This window comes from Amblyraja radiata, chromosome 14 (genome assembly GCF_010909765.2).
Source record: "Amblyraja radiata isolate CabotCenter1 chromosome 14, sAmbRad1.1.pri, whole genome shotgun sequence".
Taxonomy (NCBI): Eukaryota; Metazoa; Chordata; class Chondrichthyes; order Rajiformes; family Rajidae; genus Amblyraja; species Amblyraja radiata.
Window position 1 is genome coordinate 28,065,215 of NC_045969.1, and position 26,474 is coordinate 28,091,688.

Here is a 26,474-nt window from a genome sequence, read left to right on the forward strand (position 1 = left end):
TGGTCGATGCTCGCTCGCTCGCTTGCCCGCCCGCCGCCTCGCCACCTCGCCCCCTCCCCGCCTCGCTCGGGGTCCTCGTGTCGCCGCATGGTGGGGAGGTTGCTGCCGCTCTCTGCCTCTGTCACTGCCCTCTCGCTGCTCTCTGCCTCTACCCTCTACCCGCTGCCTCTGTCCTCTACCTATGCCCTCTGCCTCTGCCCGCTGCCTGTCGCTGCTCTCTGCCTACCCGCTGCCCCTGCCCTCTGCCCCTGCCTCTGTCCTCTCACTCTGCCCTCTGCACCTGCCCCCTGCCCCTGCCTCTGCCTCTGCCTCTCCCTCTGTCTGCCCTCTGCCCCTGCCCTCTGCCCTCTGCCTGCCTCTGCCCTCACTTTCTCTACCCCCCCCCTCCCTCTCCCTCTCTAGCCACGCCTGCAAATTGGGGGCTATGCATGTGGATAGGGCGGGGGATCGGGTAAAAGGATCGAATTAATAATATTAATATAATATAATTAGTCTCTGTGTGTGTGTGGGGGGTGGTTAGTATGTGTGTGACACCGCAGGCCGTCGTCCCCCCTCCCCGCAACCGCGCGTTGAGGGGATGGGACAATGGGTCCCACTTGGTCTAGTAGTATATACAATCAACAATTCTACATTACTGTAGACAGATCCTAAATGCTTTGAGACATGAGAGACCTTTGTTAAAATGACATTTAACTGTAATTGGTTTTTCATATGCACCAAAATACTGGTCTTGATTTTGTGTCCATGTCTCTGAAGTTGATTGTAAATAAATTGAAGAGGTTTGAGGAATTTGTTTACAAAACCAACAACAGTGAGTTAATACAATCCCACTAAAAAAATAAATTATTTGATCACTTTGAGATACAAACAAATGTAATAAGAGAGGGTAAACAAAAATGCTGGAGAAACTCAGCAGTAATAAGAGAGGTGGTTTTAAAATCGCTTTGATCTTTAGAAACTAATCAGAATTTGAAGTTATTGGTTGAGATTGTAATGTAAAAAAAAAAAATCTTAATAACCTTACAAACCGTATTGATATGATCAGTGGTAAACATTAGAACTTTTTATTTTGGAATGGGCAAAAGCAAATTCACAAGTGCCAAACCATAATAATGGCTGATCATTCTGGGTGACATTTATTCAACCATTTGTTGAGGGCAGAAGCTGTGAATTAAAAAAATATCGAGCCAGGTGATCAATCGATCTTTGTTTGTGTGTCCTCGAGGATGAAGGAGTGGTGCTCAGGAGGAGTGGTTCCTTTCATTGTCCCAAAGCCCTTCGTAACCATGAGAAATCCCTCTAACATGTAATCACTATAGTAATGTAGGAGATAAAGCAGCCAGTCTGTGTAAACTCCTTCAAACAGCGGATAATTACCACATAATCTGTCTTGGTAATAAATATTGACCCAACCATGTGAAGAAAGCCTGCCTCTTCTCAGAATAGTATCCTATTTATTTACACACATATATATATATATTTCTGATTCTCAAAGTTTAATGTTGCAGCAATTGCAGTAACATTCCGATAATCTTGGCATTCTTGGGATATTGGTGGTGCCCACACTGGCAGACATTCAGGACTTTAAAAAAATATATTTTTATTAGAAGCAAACGCATATTATGGTAAAAACATTTCATGTATATCAGTCGTACATTATTAATATTAGGACTTTTGGATGTCACTCCTATTAATACCCAAATACATTTTGTTTTATCCATTGCACATTAATAAATTATATACTATCAGTGAACCCAGTATGTTTAAAAGCACTCTGGATCCACAATACTTGTGGATCTGGAGCACTCCGGACCTTGACTTTGGCACTGACCTCACAGTCCGCTTACACACTGAACTCTGGTAAATGAGCTAAATGCCAGACCATCAGGAATTACAATTAGTAGTAATTTGGGATCAGCTGTTGATAATCAGTATTTAATTTTTTATTGAATTTGTGTTCACTTACAAACCCAAAACACTTGCTGTCACCTTGCATGGAATATTTTATAGGAACAGAATTAGTCTGAAGAAGGGTCTCATCCCGAAATGTCACCTATTCCTTCGCCCCATAGATGCTGCCTCACCCGCTGAGTTTCTCCAGCATTTTTGTCCAGCTTACATTATTTAATACGTCTGAGGAGAGCATACTTAGTTTGATACTTCGAGGTAAGACATAATTTAATACTTTATTTGACACACATTTTAGATACATTTTCTACAGCAGTCACACATAAATTGAAACATTGATCACTCAGTATGATATTTTCCTGCATATCTTACACTGTGATTTCAATGGGAATATCCTGCTTGTTTGCTTTATGCAGAAAGTTTATTTGTCGAGAGTTTTGATGATATTTGGTGATTGCAGACAGCAACCAGTCATGCAGTAGACATAACACTAGTAGTGCAATGACTTGTGCTGATACCTATGTGAACTTACTGGAGTTTCGGAGAAATGAGCTGATGACCCTCAGGTGAGTGAACTCAACTCTAGGGAAGCAACCTGCTCCTGTTTCCTGGGGCCACTCACTCCCATCTGCTGTTAACGGACCCTCCCCTGTCCTTTGATCACACGTATCCCCATCTTTTGTATGAATTAGCAGCATGGAAAAAGCAGCTGGTAAAATTGTTATAAAACTAATTATAGGGCCACAAGCTCAACAGGATTTTGAAAATGAATACTCTTGATGCTTGTAAATAAATGCATACGTTTACATTCTTTTGTTGGTTCCTGCTGATAATTATTATTTTAGTATCTAAACTAAAATAATAATTAAAGTTAATTAGTGCACTCTCATATCAGAAACAATATAACCCATGTTGGCAGAAAATGGCTTATCTGCAGTATGTTCCATTTATCTCATTCCAACTCTCTTTGCTACTGTAATGTAAATCTATTACAGTCACAAGATGTCAGAAAGGATTTAGGCCTTGAAATGGAGTTGATGGCACCTTCCATTCTAGCATGTAATTCACACCCTAAGGTGTTTGGAGTCGTAGCCTTGTCCAGCATGGAAACGGACCCTTTGGCCAAACACACTCATATTGACCAAGGTGCATAGCTAGCTCCTATATCCCTGCATTTGGCCCAAATCCCTCTAAATCTTTCCTATCCATGTATCTGCTGAAAGTCTTTTGAAAGTTGTAATTGTACCCACCTCTACCATTTCCTCTGGCAGTTTGTTCCACCGCCCTCCGTGGGAAAAACCTACTTCTCAGGTCCCCTTTAAATCTTTCCTCTCACACCGTAAATCTATGGCTTCTAGTTTTAGAGTCCACCACCTTGGGGGAAAATGACTGACCTTACCTCTGCCTCGCATAATTTCATAAACACCTTTAACGACACCCCTCAGCTTCCAGCGTTCCAGGGAAAATAGTCCTTACCCCACCCTGAAGAAGAGGGGTCTACTCCTGCACCTATTTTCTATGTAAGTCATCATTGGGCCTAATCCACTGTTCAGTACAAGTACATGGCAAATCCAAACGTGGCCTCACAACATTCCCATTCTCACTAATTACCCTTGTTTCACAAAAAATCTGCCCATCTCCATATTGGATATTTTTAACAGCTCTCTCAGATAGGGATTTTCTACGATTCACAACGTTAATTCCTCCTCATCGCTACTAGCAACAGTTTACTCCACCAGAGACATTAAATGCTCCTTGTATTGATTCTCACCAGATTTGCATCCTATAACAAGTCCACACGGGCACTCTCCTGTTGACAGTTAAAAAGTCTAGGAATACATGGTCCACATTTTGCTGATGGTCGTCTGTTTCTGGAGGGAAAAATCTGTCATCAAATTCTGCCTCTCCAAGGTATTGAGGGAATGCAGCACTGTTGTGAGGCATGGCGCGTCGGATGAACGTCATACCAAAGCTGCTGGAAGACATTGCGTTTCAGATGAAGGTCATACGAAAGTCGTGCCTGCTCTCAGGTTCCATAGCAATGGAGAAGATAGTTACCTCTCTGTCAGCAGCACTAATTAATTCAGATTTTAAAATACTTGTGCATAACAAAGCATTCCAGACCTGTTTCTCTCTCCATAGATGCTGCCTGACCTGGTTGGTGTTTCCAGCATTTTCTGGTGCAATCCTACTTCTTCTTCCCCTAGGTCAGTGCATTGAACTGAGGGATCTCTATGCCTGTTTACATCAGTGTTGCAGGAGCTCATTTTTCAGTCATGCTTCAGGTCCAAGAACCTTCGTCAATCTGTCGACAATGCACCCTATCTAGAGAGAATGTGATTCAAGGTAAGCAAATGATGCCTTCAGTGCTGCATCAGCACCGCTCCTAAATAGCATGAGGAGAGGTTGGTCCTTGGCTGGATCATATTTTTTATTCCACTCTCCTGAACGCATTTAGTCTCCTGAACGCATTTATTCCAGGCATCAGGAATATCTTGGGGAAGATATAATAGGTGAAACCCTATGCACTTGAAGTAGGTGTTTGCAGTTAGATGGATTAGTTACACAGTGGTATCTTGTCCACAGAGTTATAAGGACCAGCCAGTGCTGAATGCAGTCTTGCAGTTCACAAATTTTGTCTCACCTAATGGGTGGTACAGTAGCGTGGCCATTAGTGATAACTCCATCTAACTAGATTTGATTCAGACCTCCGGTGCTTCAGTTTCCTCTAACATCCCAAAGTTTGACTGGATTCTGTAAATGGTTGCCCATGCAGATGGGTGCCAGGAAAATGGTGGAGAGGGTGAAGGTAGATGATGCATTAGTATAGACCCAGTGGGCCAATTTCCAAACTGTATGACTCCAAGAACTAATTTCCACATTATCTGCTTCTTCTCAGGAGACAAATTTCTACAGGAAGCCAAATTTGAGTATAATTTTTATGTCTAGTTCCAAAGGCCTTAGTGAAGCCAGAAAGGCCATGTGTTGGTGCAATATTTCTATTGGAGCTGCCCCATAGTGAAGATCATATGTCAGTGGACAAAATCCATCAGGGAGCATTTCTTCCTGATCCTGGAGAACCGTCGTCAATGACCTTCATTGCGTTGGACAGCAGGGAGAGTCCTCTGTAGTTGTCACGTAAGCTCACTTCCTTTCTTGAAAAATGTTAACGCTAATGTCATCTCTGAGTTCCCCTAGAATATCCCTCCCTTCCTGGATGTGGCAAGAAAATGGTGGATTCATAACTAAGTTCCCCACTGCCAAGTCTTCGAACTTCAGTAAGGGTACCGCCTGTCCCCAAGGTATGGATTTTCCCATATGGCGTATTGCCTGTTTGACTTCCTCTCAGTCAGTGTGGGAGTGAATGGGGAATGAATGGGTCACTAGCATGGAGTCCTGTTGAGGATGGGATCAGGATCAGCGTTGCTTCCCGAAGGTGTTTACTGCCTCTCCCTGATAGTTCACCTCCATTCCGGTTCCTCAGTGGGGTGTGCCCTTAGGTGTTTGGACACATGTGCCAGGGTCATCCATGATGTGCTGAAGCTCCTGCGCTATTTCCACCCACCATCTGCACCTTGGGTCTTGGATTTACATTATAACAGAAACCACACTTACAAACAACTGGATGAGCTTTGGAACATCCTGAGACGGTGAACATGGTGATTAAAATGTTCCTCTTTTTACATATTCACACATGATTTTACAGAGGATAAATATTTTCCGTTCTGCTCAACAACCCAGTGCTAATGGTGATTCATCTGCATCGTTTCCACATCTGGCTCGAAAAGAGGCTTTCCTGCACCCCACTAAATTGAATTCAGATGTTATGGGAGCTTTTAAACTGCTCGGTTTTATACATTTTTCATACAGCTTTACCCAGCTAATCTCTAAACTTTCCCAGACTGTAAACGGGAGATTGAATGCTTCGGTTGCCCAGTCACAGGCCTGGAATGAGACCCTCTTGACAGGCAAGTGCTAAGCTGTGAATTTCTTATTTAGAGCCAATACACAGAGATGTAATACACAGAGATGCAAGAGGATGCCAGGCTTAGCCCTAGTCATGGCAGCACAGTAGCACAGCCAGAGAGAGCTGCTGCCTCAAGGTGCCAGAAATCCAGATTCACTCCTGACCTCGGGTGCTCTCTGTGTGATGTTTCCACATTTGCCCTGTGACCATACGGTTTCCTCTGAGTGCTCCAAATTCATCCCACATCCCAAAGTCCTGCAGGTTGAAGATTAATTGGTCGCTGCAGACTAACCCAAGTGTGTTGGTGAGTGGTAGAATTGAGATGCATAAATAGGATTTGTATAAATGTGTGGATAATAGTTGAAGCGGACTCAGTGGGACTGTTGGGACTAAATAGTCATGAGACTATTTTCATGCCACTACTCTGACACTGATGCTGGTGAAGGAAGGTGTATGGTATGCTTGCCTTCATCGGCCAGAACATTGAGTATAGGAGACAGGAAATCATGTTGCAGCTTTATAAAACGTTAGTTAGGCCAGATTTGGAGTATTGCGTACAATTCTGTTTACCCAACTAAAGGAGGGATGTGGCGGCTTTGACGAGGGTGCAGAAAAGGTTTACGAGATGTTGCGTGGATTGGAGAGTATTATTTATAAAGAGAGATTGGACAAACTTGGATTGTTTTCTCTGGAGCAGTGGAGGTTGAGAGGAGACATGATAGAAGTATATAGACAATAGCATAGACAGTCAGAACATTTTTCCCAACATGGTAAAGACTAGAGACCATAGCTTTAAAGTCAAAGGGGGAAAGTTTAAAGGAAATGTGCGGGGCATGTTTTTCACATAGTAGGTGCCAGGAACATGCTGCCAGGGGTGCTGGTGGAAGCAGATACAATAGTGGTATTGAAGAGGCTTTTAGATAGTCACATGGATATGCAGGGAATGGAAGGATATGGATCACATACAGAGATTAGTTTATTGGCATCATGTTCAGCACAGATACCATGGGCTGAATGGACTATTCCTGTACTGTTTAAGAGGTTGATACTTTAAAGTTACAAGATGGCCCATAAACATTGCAACTGTGTGTACTGCCTCAGGAGAAATCCACTCAATCGTGCACTTTTCACATAGTATGATTGTGCTTATGTATAGTATGGTTCTACTGGATTGTATGATAGAGAAAGCATTTCACTATAACTAGGTATACGTGACGATAAAGTAACTACTAACTACTACAACTATGTTCAATATCAGTCACAACCTTTGGACACGCCAAAGCACATTGCGACGAATAGCTCAAAGTTCTCTAACAGTGAAAAAGGGCAGCCAATTTACACTCTGAAGCTTCAAAGGGACTGGAAAAATAATAGTATAATAATCAGATTATTCCTCTTGTGATGTTGGTTAAGTGAGAATTGTTGGCACGGTCTTCAAAGAGAACTCCTTTATCGAATAGTTCCCTGGGATGTTTTATTCAAAGGTCTCAAAGGCAGTCCCGCAACATTGCATCAATCTCGCGGTGTGGCTGCTAGCAGATCAGGCCTAGAGTTTGGACTCAAATCTCCTGAGAAGGAGGATTTTAACCCATGACCGTCTGTCTCAGAGGTGAGAGTGCCACCACAGAATCATCGGTCCACAGCACATTTATGCGTACCGGTCTATTAATACTTAAGGGATGAGTGTCTGAGATAATCCTCGGTCTTCTCATCGCAGACACATGTTCGCAGGGATGATTGACATAAGCTTGTGATCATTGAGACACTACAAATAAGTGACTAACACAGATTCAGATAACAAGACAATAAGATCGCTGGAATTCCAGTTGACACCTAATCAATGGGCATGTAATTTATAAGTGGTGATGACATTTCTTGCAAACTAATACCACAAAGCTGTAACTCTACATAGTGTTGTGAAGCCAGCAGAAGGCATCAATTAGATGCAAATGTTTCTTTCTAATTGAACAGCTATAATTCAAAAGTGGAAAGCACCATGAGAAATTCACATGTTTTAATAAATTATTTGAAACCTGAGCAAGGGAGCGGGAGGAGGGAGTGTTGAGTTATATTCTGATGGGTAGAAGGTGGAATCAGATAAAGAAAAAAACATTGGGCAGGTAAGTGGGGGGGGTGTGGAGTGGGGGAGGAGGAAGAATAGAGACAGAGACTGACAGGTGATAAGTCACACCAGATAAGAGAAGGGATGATGTGCAGATAGAACCAAAGGGCTCCGCTATAGAATCTTTGGATAGAACCATGTAGGGGAGGGGATAGGAATGGTAGAGGGCAGCAGAAAGCCTGGTGCTTGATGTGCACGTGAAACCAGGTGGTGCAGGGTAACAAATCTAGGTAGAAACAAGGGATTGCAGATGCTGATTTACAAAAAAAGACAGAAAGTGCTGAAGTAACAGCCGGTCAGGCAGCAAGCATCTCTGGAGGACATGGATAAGTCACGTTTTGAGTCGGCACCCTTCATGTCCTTCAAAGATGCTGCCTGAACTGCTGATTTACTCCAGTACTTTGTGTCTGAACAAATCTATGTAACAAGTGAGGGAGGGGATGGCAAAGCCAAACAAAGGGAGAGAGTCTCTGGGTAGACAGCTAGCTGTGGGAAATGAATGCGGGGGGGGGGGGGGGGGGGGGGGGGGTGGGCTACCTGAAACTGGAAAATTCAATGATCATACCATTGGGATGTAGGATCCCAAGTGGAATATGAGGGCGTTGACACAAATCCAGTGGACTGAATGGCTACTTTCTTCAGTGAATGACTCAGTAATTTGGAACGTGTATTAAATTCCCACTGGACACTGCAGTATATTCTGTTTCCACTGAGGTGTTTGTTCCAAGAAACGAAGCTGGTGCATGGCCAGCGACTCTCGACTTGTCAACAAGCTGACTGAATTGATCCCCGGCATCTGATGATTTGCGAGGTCAGTGATATCCTTGTAAACAAATTCTGGTCCAGCACAGTAGGAAATTGCAAGCGGGTTGTTGTGGTGCCTGGAAATGATGTGCAAAACTTAACCAGGCAATGTTAGTACGTAAGATAGATCACAAAGTGCTGGAATAACTCAGCGGATCACACAGCATCTCTGGAGATAAAGGATAGGTAATATTTCAGGTCGGGACCCTTCAAACTAGGAAGATACAGATTATACCGCTCCCTCAACTTAAATCACCAGTTCAATCCATGGGAAAAGGGATTCTGCTGTGTTTCAGTTAATCATTTCTAGTTTGTGGTGTTCAAATCATGGAGTGAAGATTAACCTAGAAAGGGCTGGTGTTAACCACTTAGTTCTGATACAATACTGCTCTTGTCTAATGGTCATGGGCCTTACTGGGACAAGGGATTGTGAACTTTTAATGGCAAACTAAGTAAGGCACGTTGCAAATTGAATCAATTCTTTTCAGAGCCTCGGGCTATGCAGCTGTCGGTTATCAGTCAGGGATGCCAGAGCACCAAATTTTCCCACACAGCTGATCATGTGTCACTAATGTAAATCACACGATAGAAGTCAAAGACATTGGATTCTTTCAATGGCTGCATGACTCAGTGACAAATGAAAATTGGCTTCTCCCACCTATTGTTCTATCTTCAAATTTGGGAGAGCAGCAGTGGGGCGCTTGTGATGCCGTGCTGTGCAGGAAACAATGCATTGACATCTGAATCTCCTGATGCACAAGTTTCCCATGGTGCCTCGACAGTTGACCCCACCATATGAACTTCAGATGCACAAAACCCATCCCCTTTCTCCCCCACTATACTGGTCAATGGACAAAAAGCAACAGCAACAGCAAAGGAGTTCTGGTTACAAAATGCAGTTCATGGAGAAAACCATCCCAAGGGTTGGCTGCGTTCAATATGCATAAAGTTGAACCATCCAAAAGATGAAAGATGAGACCAGGGTTATCAGAAGCTCTGAAAGGAAATGGAGCAAAAATGGAGTGGTATGGTGGGAATGTCAGACCATGTTTAATGGTAACATTCAAAACAGAACTGGATAAATAGCACAAGGGTGCATTCCTCAGGAACACAAGGAAAGGGTAGGAATAAGGCACAAAGTGGACTGAACAATCAAAGAGCAGGCATGCTGGGCCATGTCTAACAACAATATGTTTCTGTCAAATCTGTGAACTTTTGCAGAGACCCCATAGATTTAGTCTGCTTCTTACGGCTAATATGCACTTCTAAGGATCCTGAAGTCTGGAGTTCTCCAGAATTTAATAGATCATTGCTTCGCCATAATAATACAACACAACTAATTGTCTTTATCTTCACACTGAACCCAATTTAATGCTGGGATTAATGGTGACTCAACCTTGCTGTTTATAATCACAGAGGTATACGGCACAGAAACAGGCCCTTCAGTCCAATTCATACATGCTGACCAAATTGCCCAACCAAGCTACTTCCCACTCATTTGCACATTAGGAACAATTTACAATTATCCTTCCATCCTGTGGGTCTTTGGGCAGTGGGAGGAAACCCACAAAGTGACAGGGAGAATGTGCAATCTCCATAAATACAGCACCAGAGGCCAGGATTGAGCCCATGTCGATGGAGCTGAGGCAGCGACTCCACCAGCTTTATGCATCTGGTTTTTCGACCTCCACTGATACAGACCAGGCACACATTTGACCGAAATCCATAATGGTTTTATAGTGGAGAAAAATAATAAGACCTGGACACAAGCATTTGCAGATGCTGCTTTGCAAATAAACACACTAACTATAATGGAGTAACTCAGCAGGTTAGCAATGACTAGTGGGGTGTTGCAAGGCTCGGTGCTGGGACCCCAGTTATTTTTAATCTTCATTAACAATTTAGATGATGGAATTAAATGTGACATCTCCAAGTTTGCGGATGACACAAAGGTGGGTGGCAGTGTGAGCTGCGATGGGGATGCTATGAGGCTGTAGGATGACGGATAGGTTGGGTGAGTGGGCAGATGCATGGCAGATGCAATATAATGTGGATAAATGCTAGGTTATCCACTTTGGTGGCAAGAACAGGAAGGCAGATTATTATCTGAATGGTGTCAAATTAGGAAAAGGGAGGTGCAACGAGACCTGGGTGTGCTTGTACATCAGTCACTGAAAGTAAGCATGCAGGTACAGCAAGCAGTGAAGAAAATGGTCTTCATTGCGAGAGGATTTGAGTTTAGGAGCAAGGAGGTCCTATTGCAGTCGTACAGGGCCCAGGTTAGACCGCACCTGGAGTATTGTGTGCAATTTTGGTCTCCTAATTTGAGGGAGGACATTATTGCTATTGAGGGAGTGTAGTGTAGGTTCACTAGGTTAATTCCCGGGATGGCGGGACTGACATATGATGAAAGAATGGGTCGACTGAGCTTGTAGTCACTGGAATTTAGGATGAGAGGGGATCTCATAGAAACATAATATTCTTAAAGGATTGGACAGGCTAGATGTAGGAAAAATGTTCCCAATGTTGGGAGGAGTCCAGAACCAGGGTTCACAGTTTAAGAATAAGGGGTAGGCCATTTAGGACTGAGATGAAGAAAAATGTCTTCATCCAGAGAGTTGTGAATCTGTGGAATTCTCTGCCACAGAAGGCAATGGAGGCCAATTCACTGGATGTTTTCAAGAGAGAGTTAGATTTGGCTGTTAGGGCTAAAGGAATCTAGGGATATGGGGAAAAAGCAGGAACAGGGTGCTGATTTTAGATGATCAGCCATGATCATGTTGAATTGCAGTGCTGGTTCGAAGGGCCACAAGGCCTACTCCTGCACCTATTTTTCTATGTTTTCATGTCTCTATGTTAGGCAGCATCTCTGGAGAACATGGATCGTTGTCGTTTTGGGTTGTGACCCATCTTTCAATTGTTCAGACACGGATCATAAAACTTGTTCAGTTCAAACCATGCAACTGCTTCATATAATGAACCAGAACAAGGAAGCTACCAGACTTCCTCATAAATTAACCTTATTTCTTGACAACTTTTATCTGTCCTCCAATAATTCTAAATCTCTCCACTTCAGCAGAAGCCCTCTATGCTGTCAGCATAAACAAACTGGACTGTCTGTCATTCAATAACTCCAGCTGCCAATTACAACCCAGAAGCCAGCTTTGAATCCCTGCTCCCAAAACGTGGAATTTCAGATCCAAGGGAAGTAACGAGGATATAGGAAATTGCAGATGCTGGATTCTTGAGGAAAAACAAAGTGCTGGAGGAACTCAGCGGTCAGCTAGCATCTGTGGAATGAATGGACAGAAGATGTTTCGGGTCAGTATCTTTTAATTGCTTAGAGAGACTACGGTGATCGTTTACCTTGATGGCTTAAATGTTTCAATTTTAATTTTTTGGTTCAGACACGTATTTTATTGATTTTTATTAGCATTTGGCAAAAGGTCCATCAACTTTCCATGTCTTTCAGTCCCTACAGAGACAACATGTTGAGAATTTTCCAAACAACACTGAGAGAGAGAAGTTGCATACTTGTGCAATTTCACGGTGTTGGTTATTACCATGATGGGAATGATAATGCAATGTAAACAGGATACTTAGAGCCGCAACACCACTCATCTCAGGCCTTTCATCAAGGATAATGACTATTGTGTATTACTCACCACACTTGCAATGCATTGCAAATCATTTTCACAAACCTTTGCCAAATGATTGCTCTAAAGCTGTTCAAGAAGGAACTGCAGATGCTGGAAGATCGAAGGTACACAAAATTGCTGGAGAAACTCAGCGGGTGCAGCAGCATCTATGGAGCGAAGGAAATAGGCGACGTTTCGGGCCGAAACCCTTCTTCAGACTGATGCTCTAAAGCTGTTGTGTTTGCCACAGAGTCTTGTGAAACAGGTCATCCGCTTGCTACAACTAGGTTCCAGGTTGCACCATTGCATGGACATCTTTTCAATTTAGCTACTGTTTCCAGTGGTGAGCTCTCTAAGAATACAAAGGCTTAGAATGGATCTGTTCATTAGGTTTAGGTTTCAGTTTATTATTGTCATGTGTACCAATGTACAATGTAAAGCTTTGTTTTGAATGCTATCCAAACAGATCAGATTTACCAAACATAAATGCAATCAAATCAAACTCTAGCACAATAGATAGAACAAATGGGAAGAGTACAGAATATAGTTCTCAGCATTGTAGCACACCGGTTCCATTGACAAAGTCCAATATCCACAGTGGGGTAGAGGTGAATCAGACAGTAACCTGCTTCTTCTTCTTGCGTATGGCGTGCACAGCCTAAAGTTGTCGGACAACTTGTTCTATTTGATCTTATTTGATTGCGCACGCCGGGTTGATCGAAACAGGTTGCAATCTTCCACCCCAGACAGTAACCTAGCTTATGGAAACATAGAAAATAGGTGCAGGAGGAGGCCATTCGGCCCTTCGAGCCAGCACCACCATTCATTGTGATCATGGCTGATCGTCCCCAATCAATAACCCATGCCTGCCTTCTCCCCATATCCCTTGATTCCACCAGCCCCTAGAGCTCTATCTATTTCTCTCTTAAATCCATCCAGTGATTTTTGCCTGCACTGCCCTCTGTGGCAGGGAATTCCACAAATTCACAACTCTCTGGGTGAAAAAGCTTTTTCTCACCTCAGTCTTAAATGGCCTCCCCTTTATTCTAAGACTTTGGCCCCTGGTTCTGGACTCGCCCAACATTGGGAACATTTTTCCTGCATCTAGCTTGTCCAGTCCTTTTATAATTTTATATGTTTCCATAAGATCCCCCCTCATTCTTCTAAACTCCAGTGAATACAAGCTTAGTCATTTCAATCTTTCCTCATATGACAGTCCTGCCATCCCAGGGATGAATCTTGTGAACCTACGCTGCACTGCCTCAATCACAAGGATGTCCTTCCTCAAATTAGGTGACCAAAATTGTACACAATACTCCAGATGTGGTCTTACAACTGCAGAAGAACCTCTTTACTCCTATACTGAAATCCTCTTGTTATGAAGGCCAACCTTCCATTAGCGTTCTTCACTGCCTGCTGTACCTGCACGCCAACTTTCAGTGACGTGCAGGTACAGAGACCTGTGTACAAGGACACCCATTCTCGCTGCACCTCCCCCTTACCTAATCCAATCCCAATGCCCCGTAGTTTTTGTCGCCAAAGTGGATAACCTCATTTATCTATATTATATTGCATCTGCCACGCATCTGCCCACTCACTCAACTTGTCCAGGTCACCCTGCAGCCTCCTAACATCCGCTTCACAGTTCACACTGCCACCCAGCTTTGTGTCATCCGCAAACTTGCTAGTGTTGCTCCTAATTCCCTCTTCCAAATCATTAATATATATAGTAAACAGTTGTGGCCCCAACACCGAGCCTTGCGGCACTCCACTCGCCACTGCCTGCCATTCTGAAAAGGACCCGTTCACTCCTACTCTTTGCTTCCTGTCTGCCAACCAATTTCTATCCATGTCAACACCCTACCCCCAATACCATGTGCTCTAATTTTAGTCACCAGTCCCCCTTGCGGGACCTTATCAATGGCTTTCTGAAAGTCTAGATACACTACATCCACTGGCACCCCTTCATCCATTTTACTTGTCACATCCTCAAAAAATTCCAGAAGATTAGTCAAGCATGATTTCCCTTTCATAAATCCATGTTAACTTGGACTAATCCTTTTACTGCTATCCAAATGCCCCATTATTAACTCTTTAATAATTGACTCCAGCATCTTTCCCACCACCGGTCAGGCTAACTGGTCTGTAATTCCCCGTTTTCTCTCTCGCTCCTTTCTTGAAAACTGGGATAACATTAGCTATCCTCCAATCTACAGGAACAGATCCTGAATCTATTGAACATTGGAAAATGATGACCAATGCGTCCACTATTTCTAGAGCCACCTCCCTGAGGACCCTGGGATGCAGACCATCAGGTTTATGGGATTTATCATCCTTCAGTCCCATTAGCCTATCCAATACTATTTCTCGCCTAATGAAAATTTCTATCAGTTCCTCTACCCCCTTAGATCTTCTGTCCTCCAGTACATCTGGGATATTGTTTGTGTCTTCCTTAGTGAAGACAGATCCGAAGTACCTGTTCAACTCTTCTGCCATTTCCTTGTTCCCCATAATCATTTCACCCGTGTCTGCCTTCAAGGGACCCACATTTGACTTTGCTATTCTTTTTCCCTTAACATATCCAAAGAAGCTATTACTGTCCTTCTTTATATTCATGGCCAGCTTCCCTTCGTACTTCATCTTTTCTGCCCGTTTTGTTTCCTTTTGTTGTCCTATGAAAGTTTCCCAATCCTCGGGCTTCTGGCTACTCTTTGCTGTGTTATACATCTTTTCTTTTAGTTTTATTCTATTCCTTACGTCTCTTGTCAGCCACATTTGCCTCCTACTCCCCTTAGAATCTTTCATCCTTTTTGGAATGAAATGATCCTGCGTCTTCCAGAAATTCCTGCCATTGCTGTTCCACCGTCATTCCTGCTAGGATCCCTTTCCAGTCTAGCTTGGCCAGCAACTCCCTCCTGCCTTCATAGTCCCCGTTCAGGACCGTTCAGAAGCCTGATAACAGAAGGGAAGAGGCGATCCCGAGTCTGGTCGTGCGCACTTTCAAGCTTCTCTACCTTCTGTCGAATGGGAGCAAGGAGGAATGCTTAGGGTGTGACAAATCATTGATTGTGTTGGCTGCTTTTCCGAGGCATTGTGAAGTGTAGATGGAGTAAATGTGGGAAGTCTGGTCTATGTGCTGGACTGGGCGACATCTACAACTCTGTAATTTCTTGCAATCTTGGGCAGAGCTGTTCCCAAGCCAAGTTATGATGCAACCCATCAGCATGCTTTCTATGGTACATCTGCAGGAGTTTGTAAGAGTCACTGGAGACATGCTGAATTTCCTCAGTCTTCTGCAGAAGTAAAGGCCTTGGTTTGCTTTCTTAGCTGTTGCATCAATGCGGTTGGTCCATGACAGATTATTAACACAGAGGAACTAGCAGATCTCAATCATTTGCACTATGGCACCATTGATATTGACTGAGGCATGTACTCCACTTTGCTTACTGAAGTCAATAACTAGCTCCTTCATCTTGCTGACATTGTGGGAGAAGTTATTGGCTTGATACCATGTCACTAAGTTCTCTAGCTCCTGCTTGTACCCATTTCATCATTGTTTATGATTCGGCCCAAATGTAGATGGCATTAGAGCCGAATTTGGCTGGGCGGTTGTGAGTGTATTGGGAGCATATTAGGGGACTGAGAACACATTCATGTGGGGCATCAGTGTTGAGAATTATTGTGGAAGAGGTGTTGTCACCTATCCTTAATGATTGTGGTCTGTGGGTCAAAGAGTCAAGGATCCACAGAGATGGGTCTGATTCCTAGGTCCAGGAGTTTGGATGGGCAATTAATACAGTCCTGCCAGCAAAGGCCACATCCTCACAAAATAATAGCAGTAGTTGTTATTAGTAGTCCTTACTCATGATTTGAAACTCAAGAACAACATTTTGAAAGCTAAATGTGAATTCTGTATGGCGGTCACATCTTGCCGGTTTGATTGGTAAGAAAGAAACTTCAAGGATGTTTTCTCATTTTTTTAATTAGTTGCATTTTTAAAAAAACGTTCCCACTTTTTAGTGCAGTTTACAAGACTGAACAGAGCTAATAAAGTAAAGTATCAGCTAAATATTTAAACCACATTATTTCAGGGGATAAAATGGTCAAGTCATATTGGAGTGGGGGAAGAAAGAATGAAGACACAGAGACAGGATGGAAAATGGATACACAGGAAGGAGATGGAAATAGAGAAGGAGGGGAAGGAGCAGTGAGCAAAGAAAAGGAATAACAGAAAATGCAGGAGGCAATGCATAGATAGAAGAGAGAATGAGGAGCAGGAAGGCTGGAGGGAGGGAAGAGGAATGGGGAAAAAAACAAACAGAAGGAATTAGCAAGAGAACCAATAAACAGATTAATGAAAAAGGCATTGTTGAGTGACAAGGATATAATGACTTTCTTTATTCGAGAGCAAACGGGTAACCTGGTTCTCACATGCAAGGACAATAAATTATTGTTCAGGGACAAAGGAAAGAAAGATGCAGAAGCAATGAAAGTGGCACAAGTCGATAAGAAAAAGCCTGGATCCGAATCAGTTGTGTGAGCTTTGAGAGAGCGACTGACAGCTCCAGATTCCGGAGCAGTCAATGACATTATATTGAAAGGCAGTTATTTAAGAGATAATAATGCTGGGACAATTATCCTCACAGCTATAACCTGGCTCTGACCTCCACAAACAAGAGCCTGACCCGTAACCAGCAAACACAAGTGGCCTCACAGGCTGGGGTGGAATTATGGAGGAGGTGATGTTGGGTAACCTAGCCTTAGCAGATGTTACTCAAAAAATGGAATGAATTTCTTCGCCCTGTTTAATATCTAACACAGCAGAACTATCCAAGGCATTTCACTTGAACATTATCAAAGAAAATCTGACTGCAAATCCCAGGCAGTTATATTCAGACAGAAGACCAAAAGCTGGCAGGATGGGCTTTAAGAGGTGGTTTTAAATTAGATGAGAGATTAGGTAGGAAATTCCAAAATTTGGGATCAACGCATCTGAATAGGCAAATCTGGTGCTGTGGGTAGGAAGTGGGACTGCAGAAATTGCTGTGATTACAAATGTATAAAGCACACAGAGGGAAGAGATTAGCCAAAAATAGATCAGCCAGGATCAGGAGTATCATCCTTTCAGTGAAACAATCTCCTGGCAACGGTGTGTGAAAAAAAAATAATTGCTTCCAAATTACCCCAATTGTTGAGTTTGCCCTTGTGACATGGCTGGGCAATTTGGAGATCATATTCCAGGGGGTCAGGTCTGATTGTGTATGAAGGAACTGTGGATGCTGGATTAAACTGAAGATAGACTGAGTTACTCCAGCTGTTTGTGTCCATCTTCGGCCAGTTCTAATTGTCAGGAATAAATGAGGCTGACAAAATAATTGTAGGGAAAGAGTGGATTGAAGTGAGGTTATGAAGGCAATGTTGATCAGGCTATTATTCTCAAACTGCTGAAAGGTATTTAACCTAATGACAAGAGAGTACGTAAACCTGAATTGCGTCATTTTAAAATACGCCTTTAGCAAGTGTAGCTAATGGTTCCCATTATCACAGGAAGACAAAATGTATTTTACTCCAAATTAAAAGTGATGAAAACAATAATGTTGACAGAAAGGTTAAATATAACCCTAGCACAGACCTTGTTGTCTAAAAGGCCTGGTCCTGTGCTGTACTGTTATATGTCCTATGTTCCATAAGCCGCAGTACTAAAGTAGGGCAAGAGACATGCGTCTGAATGAGAAAGGAAGAGATTCATCTAAGCGTAATGGGTAATTGACTCATATAATTAATAGAAGTGTCTCATTGCCCCCCTGGATGAGTGTGAAAACCATTAAGAGCTGAGCAGATTGTCTTAAATGGATGGACCAAATGGCCTTCTTTATCCGTAGTCAGACTAGGAAAATAGGACAGGACCTTGGAACACAAAAATAGCACATTATTAAGCTGAACATCTTTGTAGAAACGCAACAATGGGAAATCTTAAAGCAAGATGAAATGGGCAATAAACCATGAAAGTTTTTCTGTTTATTAAGATCCAATTTCGCAAAGCAATGGTGTATGTTTTACATTCCCCCTCAGTTGTAGTTCCATTGCATGCATCCCATCCAAAAATAACACAATATTTGGAAATTCCATTTGCTCAAATCCAAGGAGAGATGTACATAACCTACACACTATTTATAAACAGCACAACATCTGGTGAGGGATTTTAACAACTCAGTACTGGTCTGGAATATTCAACCTGGCCCCGAGTCTTGGTGTGATAAACAGGAGCAGAGTAGAAAACAACTTAATTATTTTTAAACTATTAATCCTTCATTACATAAGGAGATAAGATGTGATCTGACTGCTGATGTATCCCAACTGCCAAATTGATCATTTATTTGTCTCATCTTACGCAGTAGCTCCAGCAGGTTGCCGCCAAGAAGCTAATTTAAGCATTCAAGTATTGCACAAGTCACCAGTTTGGATGCAGACTCCTCTATCGCGGGCTTGTCTTTTGTGACTGGTGTATTTTTACAGTGCCACTGGTCTCCACTAAGTCTCAGCTCAGATGATCTAACATTACCAGCTGCTTGATGATCTAATATAACTGGTTACTCGATGTCAGCTTAGTTCCATCATGACAGTATATCACAACTTCAGAAAGATTCCAGATTTATGAGCCCAGATCTTTAAAGGGGAAATGGTTGTCCATTCGCCTCCATAAGTCATAGGAGCAGAATTAGGATATTCAGCCCATCGAGTCTACTCTGCCTACTCTGGCTGGTCTATCTTTCCATCTCAACCCCATTCTCCTGCCTTGACCCCACAACCTTTGACGCCTTTACTAATCAAGAACATATCAATCTCTGCTTTAAAAATACCCAAAGATTTGACCACCACAACCATCTAGACAATAAATCCCACAGATTCACCAACCTCTGCCTAAAGAAATTCCACCTCATCTCCTTTCTAAAGGTACATCATTTAATTGAGGCTGTGCCCTCTGGTCCTAGACTCTCCCACCAGTGGAAACATCCTCTCCACATTCACTCTATCCAGGCCTTTCACTATCGTGTAAATTTCAATGAGATCCCCGCATCCTTCACAACTGCAACAACTACCGGCCCAGAGCCATCAAATGCTCATCATACGTTGAGCCTGTTGAGTATTTGGCTGCATTAATAGCAATTATATAAATGCATTTTATAATATCTTATGACAAAGCTTATTGAACAATTTTTTTAAAATTCAAATTCAACTTTGAGGTTAACTCAAAGATCAAGCCTCCCTGCTGTTGTTTTTTTTAATAAATAATTCTTCTTTCTGCAACTGACCTATTACATCTTATAATCTTAACAAGTTCAAATTCCCCCATCTTTAGAGTTTTAATAGTTAATAAAAGTAACCAAGAATGTAAAGGATTTACAAGAGTGCATAGGATGTTGTTGGATCATGATGAAAAGCCAACTGTTTAAAAAGCATAAAACAAAGTGCTGGAGGAACTCAACAGATCAGGCAGCATCTGTGAAAGGAATTTCAGGAGAGGATCCTTCTTCAGATTGATGTAGAGGGGGAGGAGAAAAGAAAGTGACAGTGGAAACATAGAAACAGAGTTTAACAAGTCTGAAGAAGGGTTTCGCCCGAAACGTCGCCTATTTCCTTCGCTTCATAGATGCTGCTGCACCCGCTGAGTTTCTCCAGCATTTTTGTGTACCTTTAACAAGTGATAGATGGATGCAGGCGAGGAAGGATAATTGATAGATGGTGGAGTAAGAGATTGGAGGTGATAAGGAGACAAACGTGTGTCAGATAAGGGAAGAGGTGGTGTGAAATGTAAACCCAGAGAGATAAGTGGGGAGATAAAAAGGGAAATATGGGACGCAGAGATTGGGGATGAGTATGAGAAGAAAGGGGCAGGGCGACTAGGGTGGTGGGAGATTGTAGGAGAAATGTGTGAACTGGGTGGAGTGCAGGCAAGGAAAAGAGGGGAGTGGGCTGGAGGTTAGGAGGCATTACTTGAATTGGAGAATTCAATGTTTATACCGTTGGGTTATATGTTACCAAAGCAGAATATGAGATGCTGTCCTTCCAGTTTGTACATGGCCTTATTCTGACAATGCAAAGGAAAGAAAAGTCAGTATGGGAATGGCAAGGGGAGTTAAAATGGTTACCAACTGGGAGCATCAGAAGGCCTTGCTGTACTGTCTGAGGTAAAGAGAGGATTTTAAAATCAGTTGCTAGAAGCAAAGTGCTGGAAGAACTTAACAGGTTGAACAGTATCTGTGAAGGTGAAGGCAAAGAGACTCTCTCTTCCTCCCCACTTTATTCAGAATAAAAATACATGCCAAACAAAAACTCTATCTATACATTCAATAGTGTCAAAGGGAATTGTGGACATTTTGGGTTAAGGCACTGCATCAGGACTGTGTAAAGGGGAGATAGCTGGTATGAAGAGGTGAAAGGTCATGGGCAGGTAGGAGCTGGCAGGCAATAGTGGAACTAGGTGAGGAGGGAGATGGACAGAAATAATTGGGAGGGTGGAATCAGGAGTAAGATGGGTAAAAGTTGATAAAGGAGGTGAAAAGTGGACAAATATGTTACTATTCCTTCATTCTGTTAGATATAAAATTCCAGAACTCCCAGCCCAAAAACACTGGATGTACGTCCACTAAAAGGGCTGCAACAGTTTAAGGCATAATTTATCACCACCTTCAAAGGCAGCAGTGTTCACAGGCAGGAAATGAAATGTAAAACACTTGGTCATTAAGGTACAGCTGTATGAAAATTTGCACAAGGGACTACAGTTCTTTTCTTCTTACAATATTATGTCTCAGAGAATTAAAGATGGCACACAAATCCAAAAAAACTTGAAAAGATAGGGTTCTAAATTTGGCATTAAAAATTGCAAATGTTTTTATACCAATTCAATTAAGGAAACTGTTGACAGTCTGAGATTTATTAATGTTAATGTTTGGGATTTAAATAGGTTGAATGAAGCTATTCTTATTCTTGCATCATTCCTTCCTTTGCTACACAAGGCATGCATAGTAATGTTATTAAGGAATGCTGATAACTAGCAGTAGGTTATACTGAATTATACTTAAATACTGAAAATAAGTGAATGCAGTATTCACATATCATAGAACACCTTCAGGAACATGATACTTTGCACAGCACATTAACAAATCAAGCCAAGATACGGTGGTATAACATTATGTTCATTCGAATGGAAAAACCAAAAACAAGTTTCAAAAATATATGTTTCTTTAATATTCAGTACAGGAAAATTCAGTGAAGGGCAACACAGATGAAGTCTTGTAAAACAGTTTTGTGGCAGTTTGCTCAGAACAGACTAGTTTGAACTGGCAAAAAGATTTGACTCCAGTGTTTTAATTTACAAAATATTTCAATGTGAAGTGATTTTAGTAAGAAAAGCTGCTCAAGATTCAATTGGTGGGAAGAGGTCTGTGCAGACCATTTTTAAGTAGCAGCTTCTGGAGGTTTCCTCTCCGAAGAACTATTTGCCACAAGGCAGCCAGCACCATTGTGGGCTAAACTAGTGGAAACCAGGCCGAGAGAATCACTGAAATCAAAGTACTTCTGTTTCACCTAGCCCCATTTAACTCCCTTCCCAATTACTTCCTCCTCCCCCTCCTTACTGCACTGCTTCATGACCTCAAATCAGCCCCCATTCCATCTTCATTATACAAATGCACAGCAGTACTAGCTTTATAGTAATCTACTGTTCTAATTAGATTTCTCAAACTTAAAAAATAGCACAACATTTTAACACGTGTACAATAGAAATCATTTAGAAATGCATTTACTGTTTGTAAGAGCTGGCAACTATTCTAAGCAACACAGTTGAGAAATGTTGGCAGACCGAACAGATCCTTGTAGATGCTCCTTTTCATGTGTTGACACAGGGCTAAGAACCAAACTTTTTTTCTTCCCCGTCACATACCTGTGAAATAGTCCAGTGAGCACAACATAATTAGCCTCATGTTTTAAGATCTTTAGTGATAACATGCACAATCTGCCCAAACATGCTGGTTCTATATCATTCCAATAGCTGATATCTGCTATTTAAATGGGGCAAACACTTGATATTTAAAGTTCTCTTCCATTTGGTCAGATTGACTGTCTGATTGGAAAGTGTAGAAAGAACATTGTCAAGTGTAATTTGGGTTAACAAAATTAAGCAAACCTACATACCATTTTATACTGTCAGCATACAAGTTGGAAAATATTTGATGGTCTGCAATGTCAGATTGCAGCATGTGCAGAGAAATTTTAATGCTCGTTGCATATGCTGTGTGACCATTAGTATAGATATATTATCACATGTACCAGGATATTGAAACGTTGATCGATACTCACTTTCTAATGTTCTGTTCAAATCTGCAATATAGTCTTCTAGTTCCTTTGTATCCCCAAGTTTTGCTGCAAAGAGAGCCATGTAGAGCTTTTACTTCCAAAGTTTGGCATTGCTCATCTCCCATTTACAAAACAGGGAAAATGTACAAAGTATAGATGTCATATTATAGACAAATGTACCAAGTACTGTAGATGTCATATTATAGACATCACTTTAGTTGATACATTTTACAGCTTGTTTACACTACCTTCTCCTTCAATACTTACTCCTACTAGTCAAACCGAAATAGTTTGTCCCACAATGGTCAATTTCAAAGGAAAATGAACAACGTACAGATTTAAGAAACAAAATGGTGCATAAAAACTAGTTTGAAGTAACATCAAGTGCTGCAAATGCATGTACATAAGCCTCTTGAATGTCATGCCATTGGCCTCGTGTTTTCAGCTATGCCCCAAGTACAGTGTAATCTTCCAGGAGGGTAGCTATTCAAATTGGGTGCAGAGAGGCACCCCTCTAGCAGATATTAGAAACATAGAAACATAGAAATTAGGTGCAGGAGTAGGCCATTCGGCCCTTCGAGCCTGCACCACCATTCAATATGATCATGGCTGATCATCCAACTCAGTATCCCATACCTGCCTTCTCTCCATACCCTCTGATCCCCTTAGCCACAAGGGCCACATCTAACTCCCTCTTAAATATAGCCAATGAACTGGCCTCGACTACCCTCTGTGGCAGGGAGTTCCAGAGATTCACCACTCTCTGTGTGAAAAAAGTTCTTCTCACCTCGGTTTTAAAGGATGTCCCCCTTATCCTTAAGCTGTGACCCCTTGTCCTGGACTTCCCCAACATCGGGAGCAATCTTCCTGCATCTAGCCTGTCCAACCCCTTAAGAATTTTGTAAGTTTCTATAAGATCCCCTCTCAATCTCCTAAATTCTAGAGAGTATAAACCAAGTCTATCCAGTCTTTCTTCATAAGACAGTCCTGACATCCCAGGAATCAGTCTGGTGAACCTTCTCTGCACTCCCTCTATGGCAATAATGTCCTTCCTCTGATTTGCAGACCAAAACTGTACGCAATACTCCAGGTGTGGTCTCACCAAGACCCTGTACAACTGCAGTAGAACCTCCCTGCTCCTGTACTCAAATCCTTTTGCTATGAAGCGAAAGTGCCAGCAGTCACCTACATAATTGGAACCCTCTCTATCCCCAGCAATATCACAAACACAGCTGCAATGAACTCCCCCACGAAAAAAAATGAAAAGCACAGGACAAGGACCTTCAGCCCACAATGCCTGTCCCAAACATGATACCAAATTAAACTAATCTCAACGATCTGATGATGACCCCGAGTCCAGGCGCTACTACAATTCTCACACTCCAAAAACAATCAACCCTTCTGCAGTGATGAAAACCAATCAAGTGATAGGAGAAAGTAGAATACCTTTGGACGATGACATCGTGGAACTCTCGAGCTTCTCGTCACTGAAGGCGAAACTGTTCCTGCGAAATGAATCTGTACCTAGCGGTTTAAAATAACACCAATTACTGTCGTGGAAGTAAAGGAGCAAGAGATGTGGCGCGTATGCACAGAAAAGGCCACACTTTTATTTGGGCAACAGTAGCTTCTCAAATTTAAACAGAAAGTTGGGGCACTTGTTTTACACGCGTTTCCCTGTACGTAAAAAGCTAAACATTGTCTCGGCGGTCCAGGACGGCAAGGAGTCAATGGATCAGTTAGGGACAGATACAGCACGGAACTAGATCCTTCGGAACGGCAAACCCGCACTGAGCATCGTATGCAAGGTGGGATCATGTAACCGAGCTCGCGAGTGGTGTCCACAAATGTGTAGGAAGGAACTGCAGATGCTGGTTTACACCGAAGATAAGACACAAAATGCTGGAGTAACTCAGCGAGACAGGCAGCATCTCTGGAGAGAAGGAGTTTCGGGTTGAGACACTTCTTCAGTCCGAAATGTCACCCAGGCCTTCTCCCTAGAGATGCTGCCTGTTCCGCTGAGTTACTCCAGCATTTTGTGTCTATCTTTGGGGTCCTCAAATCCCAGGTAATGGAAGAAACAATTAGATATTACAGGCGGTGGGCGCAGAAACGACGATGTATCTGAATCGACCCAGCTCCATAACCTTGCGGTATCCGAAAGATTTCTCCCAACAGTTTGCGTTAGACGTGTGATGCTCAGGGTTCTGCCGGTGAACTCAAAGCGCTCGCTGTTCGCGGCTCAGAGCCCGGGAGACGTGGTTATAGCGCCGAATACTCACTGTCGGAGTCACTGACACCGCCGTCGCTGACACTCGTGCTGCTCCTCCTCTTCATGCACCTCAGGTGCTCGTCGTACCTGAAGTGTCTCTTGTTGAGCGGGGAGGCGAAATCTTCAATCACCGCGTCAAATTCACACAGCACGGCGCTCAGATCTTCATCCCCGACCCGCGCTGCAATACATTCAGGTGGAAGTTTCCGGGTTAGTCGATGCGCCACTTTCCCAGCCCGCGGTCCAGCCCAGGCGCCCGGGAAGACAGTGAGCTCACCTCGGGGAAGTTCACTAGCAATTCGGAGATAACGGCTAAATCTGCTGGAGGTGTGGTCCAGCGCATAAAAGTACCTCGGGTACTACTGGCCGGCCCAGGGAGATGAAACCCTTCCCTCCTTCATAATTTGTTTAGAAGTTCCAAGTTTAAAAAAATGAAGTTCAAATCCCACTTCAAGACTGAATTGCAGGTTAGATTAGTATTTAAATACATAACAAGTATTAGTTAATTATCCATCATTTTGCTTCGTTGAGCGACAGATCTGGACAATGACGATACCCCCTTCCAAATGTTAACCACCCCAGACTCAATTCTCTCTTTAGGGGAGCACCTATCCTTTCTCCAAGCATCAACACGCCTCCACTGGAATATCTATACGGCATACCCGCCATCAGCCTCTCCCTCTCACTGTAATTTGGAGCATTACTCCAGAATCTGCATCCCAGTCCTCCCTCTGCCCTCCTCCCCGAGTGTAGGGTGCTGCGCGCTCGCTGCTACATGATGTCAAGCGCTTACTTCTCGCTGCATTCCTGCTGTTGTGCGACTTCATCTCGGTGACGGTGTGCGTCCTCTGCTCAGGCAACCTTGCTGCTGCGTCTCTGCCGCGCCGTCGCCGCCTCGCTCCCTTTTATAGCTCAGCGGCTGCCTCCCTGTCTACGTCAGGCGGGAGTTGCCCCGCCGCGTGCTCACTTTCTCCGATGACGTCAGCCACGGGGATCCCTCGCGTTGAGGCTGGTGCCACCTGTTGCAGTCCGTCAATGGCTGGTGAGCAGCAAGTACCAGACTGCCAACAGGTTCCCTCCTGCATGGCAACTACAGCAACATTACTCACCCCGTGCTCATCCAAGCCTACCAACCAGCCAGTGAAACACTTGTTCTGCATACTCTCCAGTAAAGTCATACTATACATGAGTACAATAATAGATTCTCTACTGGATCAACACGCAAAGAGTCGCCACATATACTGGCGTCATCATCTTGTAACTTCCAAGTCTCTGACAGGTCTAACTTGGCTTTAGGAGATATTAATTTTCTTACATTCTCACTTTAAGGCCGGATGTCCTGGCAGCACTGGATGCATGAATTGGGGGTCAGCCTGGCACAGCACGATACCATCGGCTCCCCCACTG

The 26,474-nt window shown here is 43.0% G+C and overlaps 1 protein-coding gene across 1 annotated transcript; it reads right to left on the minus strand.

The window, feature by feature from the left end:
- Window positions 1-21,664: 21,664 nt before the first annotated feature.
- Window positions 21,665-25,964, minus strand: rgcc (regulator of cell cycle). Its single transcript, XM_033032908.1, has 5 exons — window positions 25,861-25,964; window positions 25,078-25,248; window positions 24,242-24,319; window positions 22,799-22,861; window positions 21,665-22,382 (listed from the first exon to the last, which is right to left on the minus strand). The coding sequence occupies exons 1-5, from the start codon at window positions 25,892-25,894 to the stop codon at window positions 22,375-22,377; spliced, it is 354 nt and encodes a 117-aa protein (XP_032888799.1). The 5' UTR covers window positions 25,895-25,964; the 3' UTR covers window positions 21,665-22,374.
- Between the last annotated feature and the right edge of the window lie 510 nt (window positions 25,965-26,474).

What these genes read in the sequence shown, in the direction of transcription:
- rgcc (XM_033032908.1), bottom strand. Translation starts at nt 25,894, where the DNA reads ATGAAGTCGCACAACAGCAGGAATGCAGCGAGAA. An exon ending in CGGTGTCAGTGACTCCGACA is followed by an intron (nt 24,320 to 25,077) that starts GTGAGTATTCGG and finishes TTAAACCGCTAG; the next exon opens with GTACAGATTCATTTCGCAGG. An exon ending in CACGATGTCATCGTCCAAAG is followed by an intron (nt 22,862 to 24,241) that starts GTATTCTACTTT and finishes CTCTCTTTGCAG; the next exon opens with CAAAACTTGGGGATACAAAG.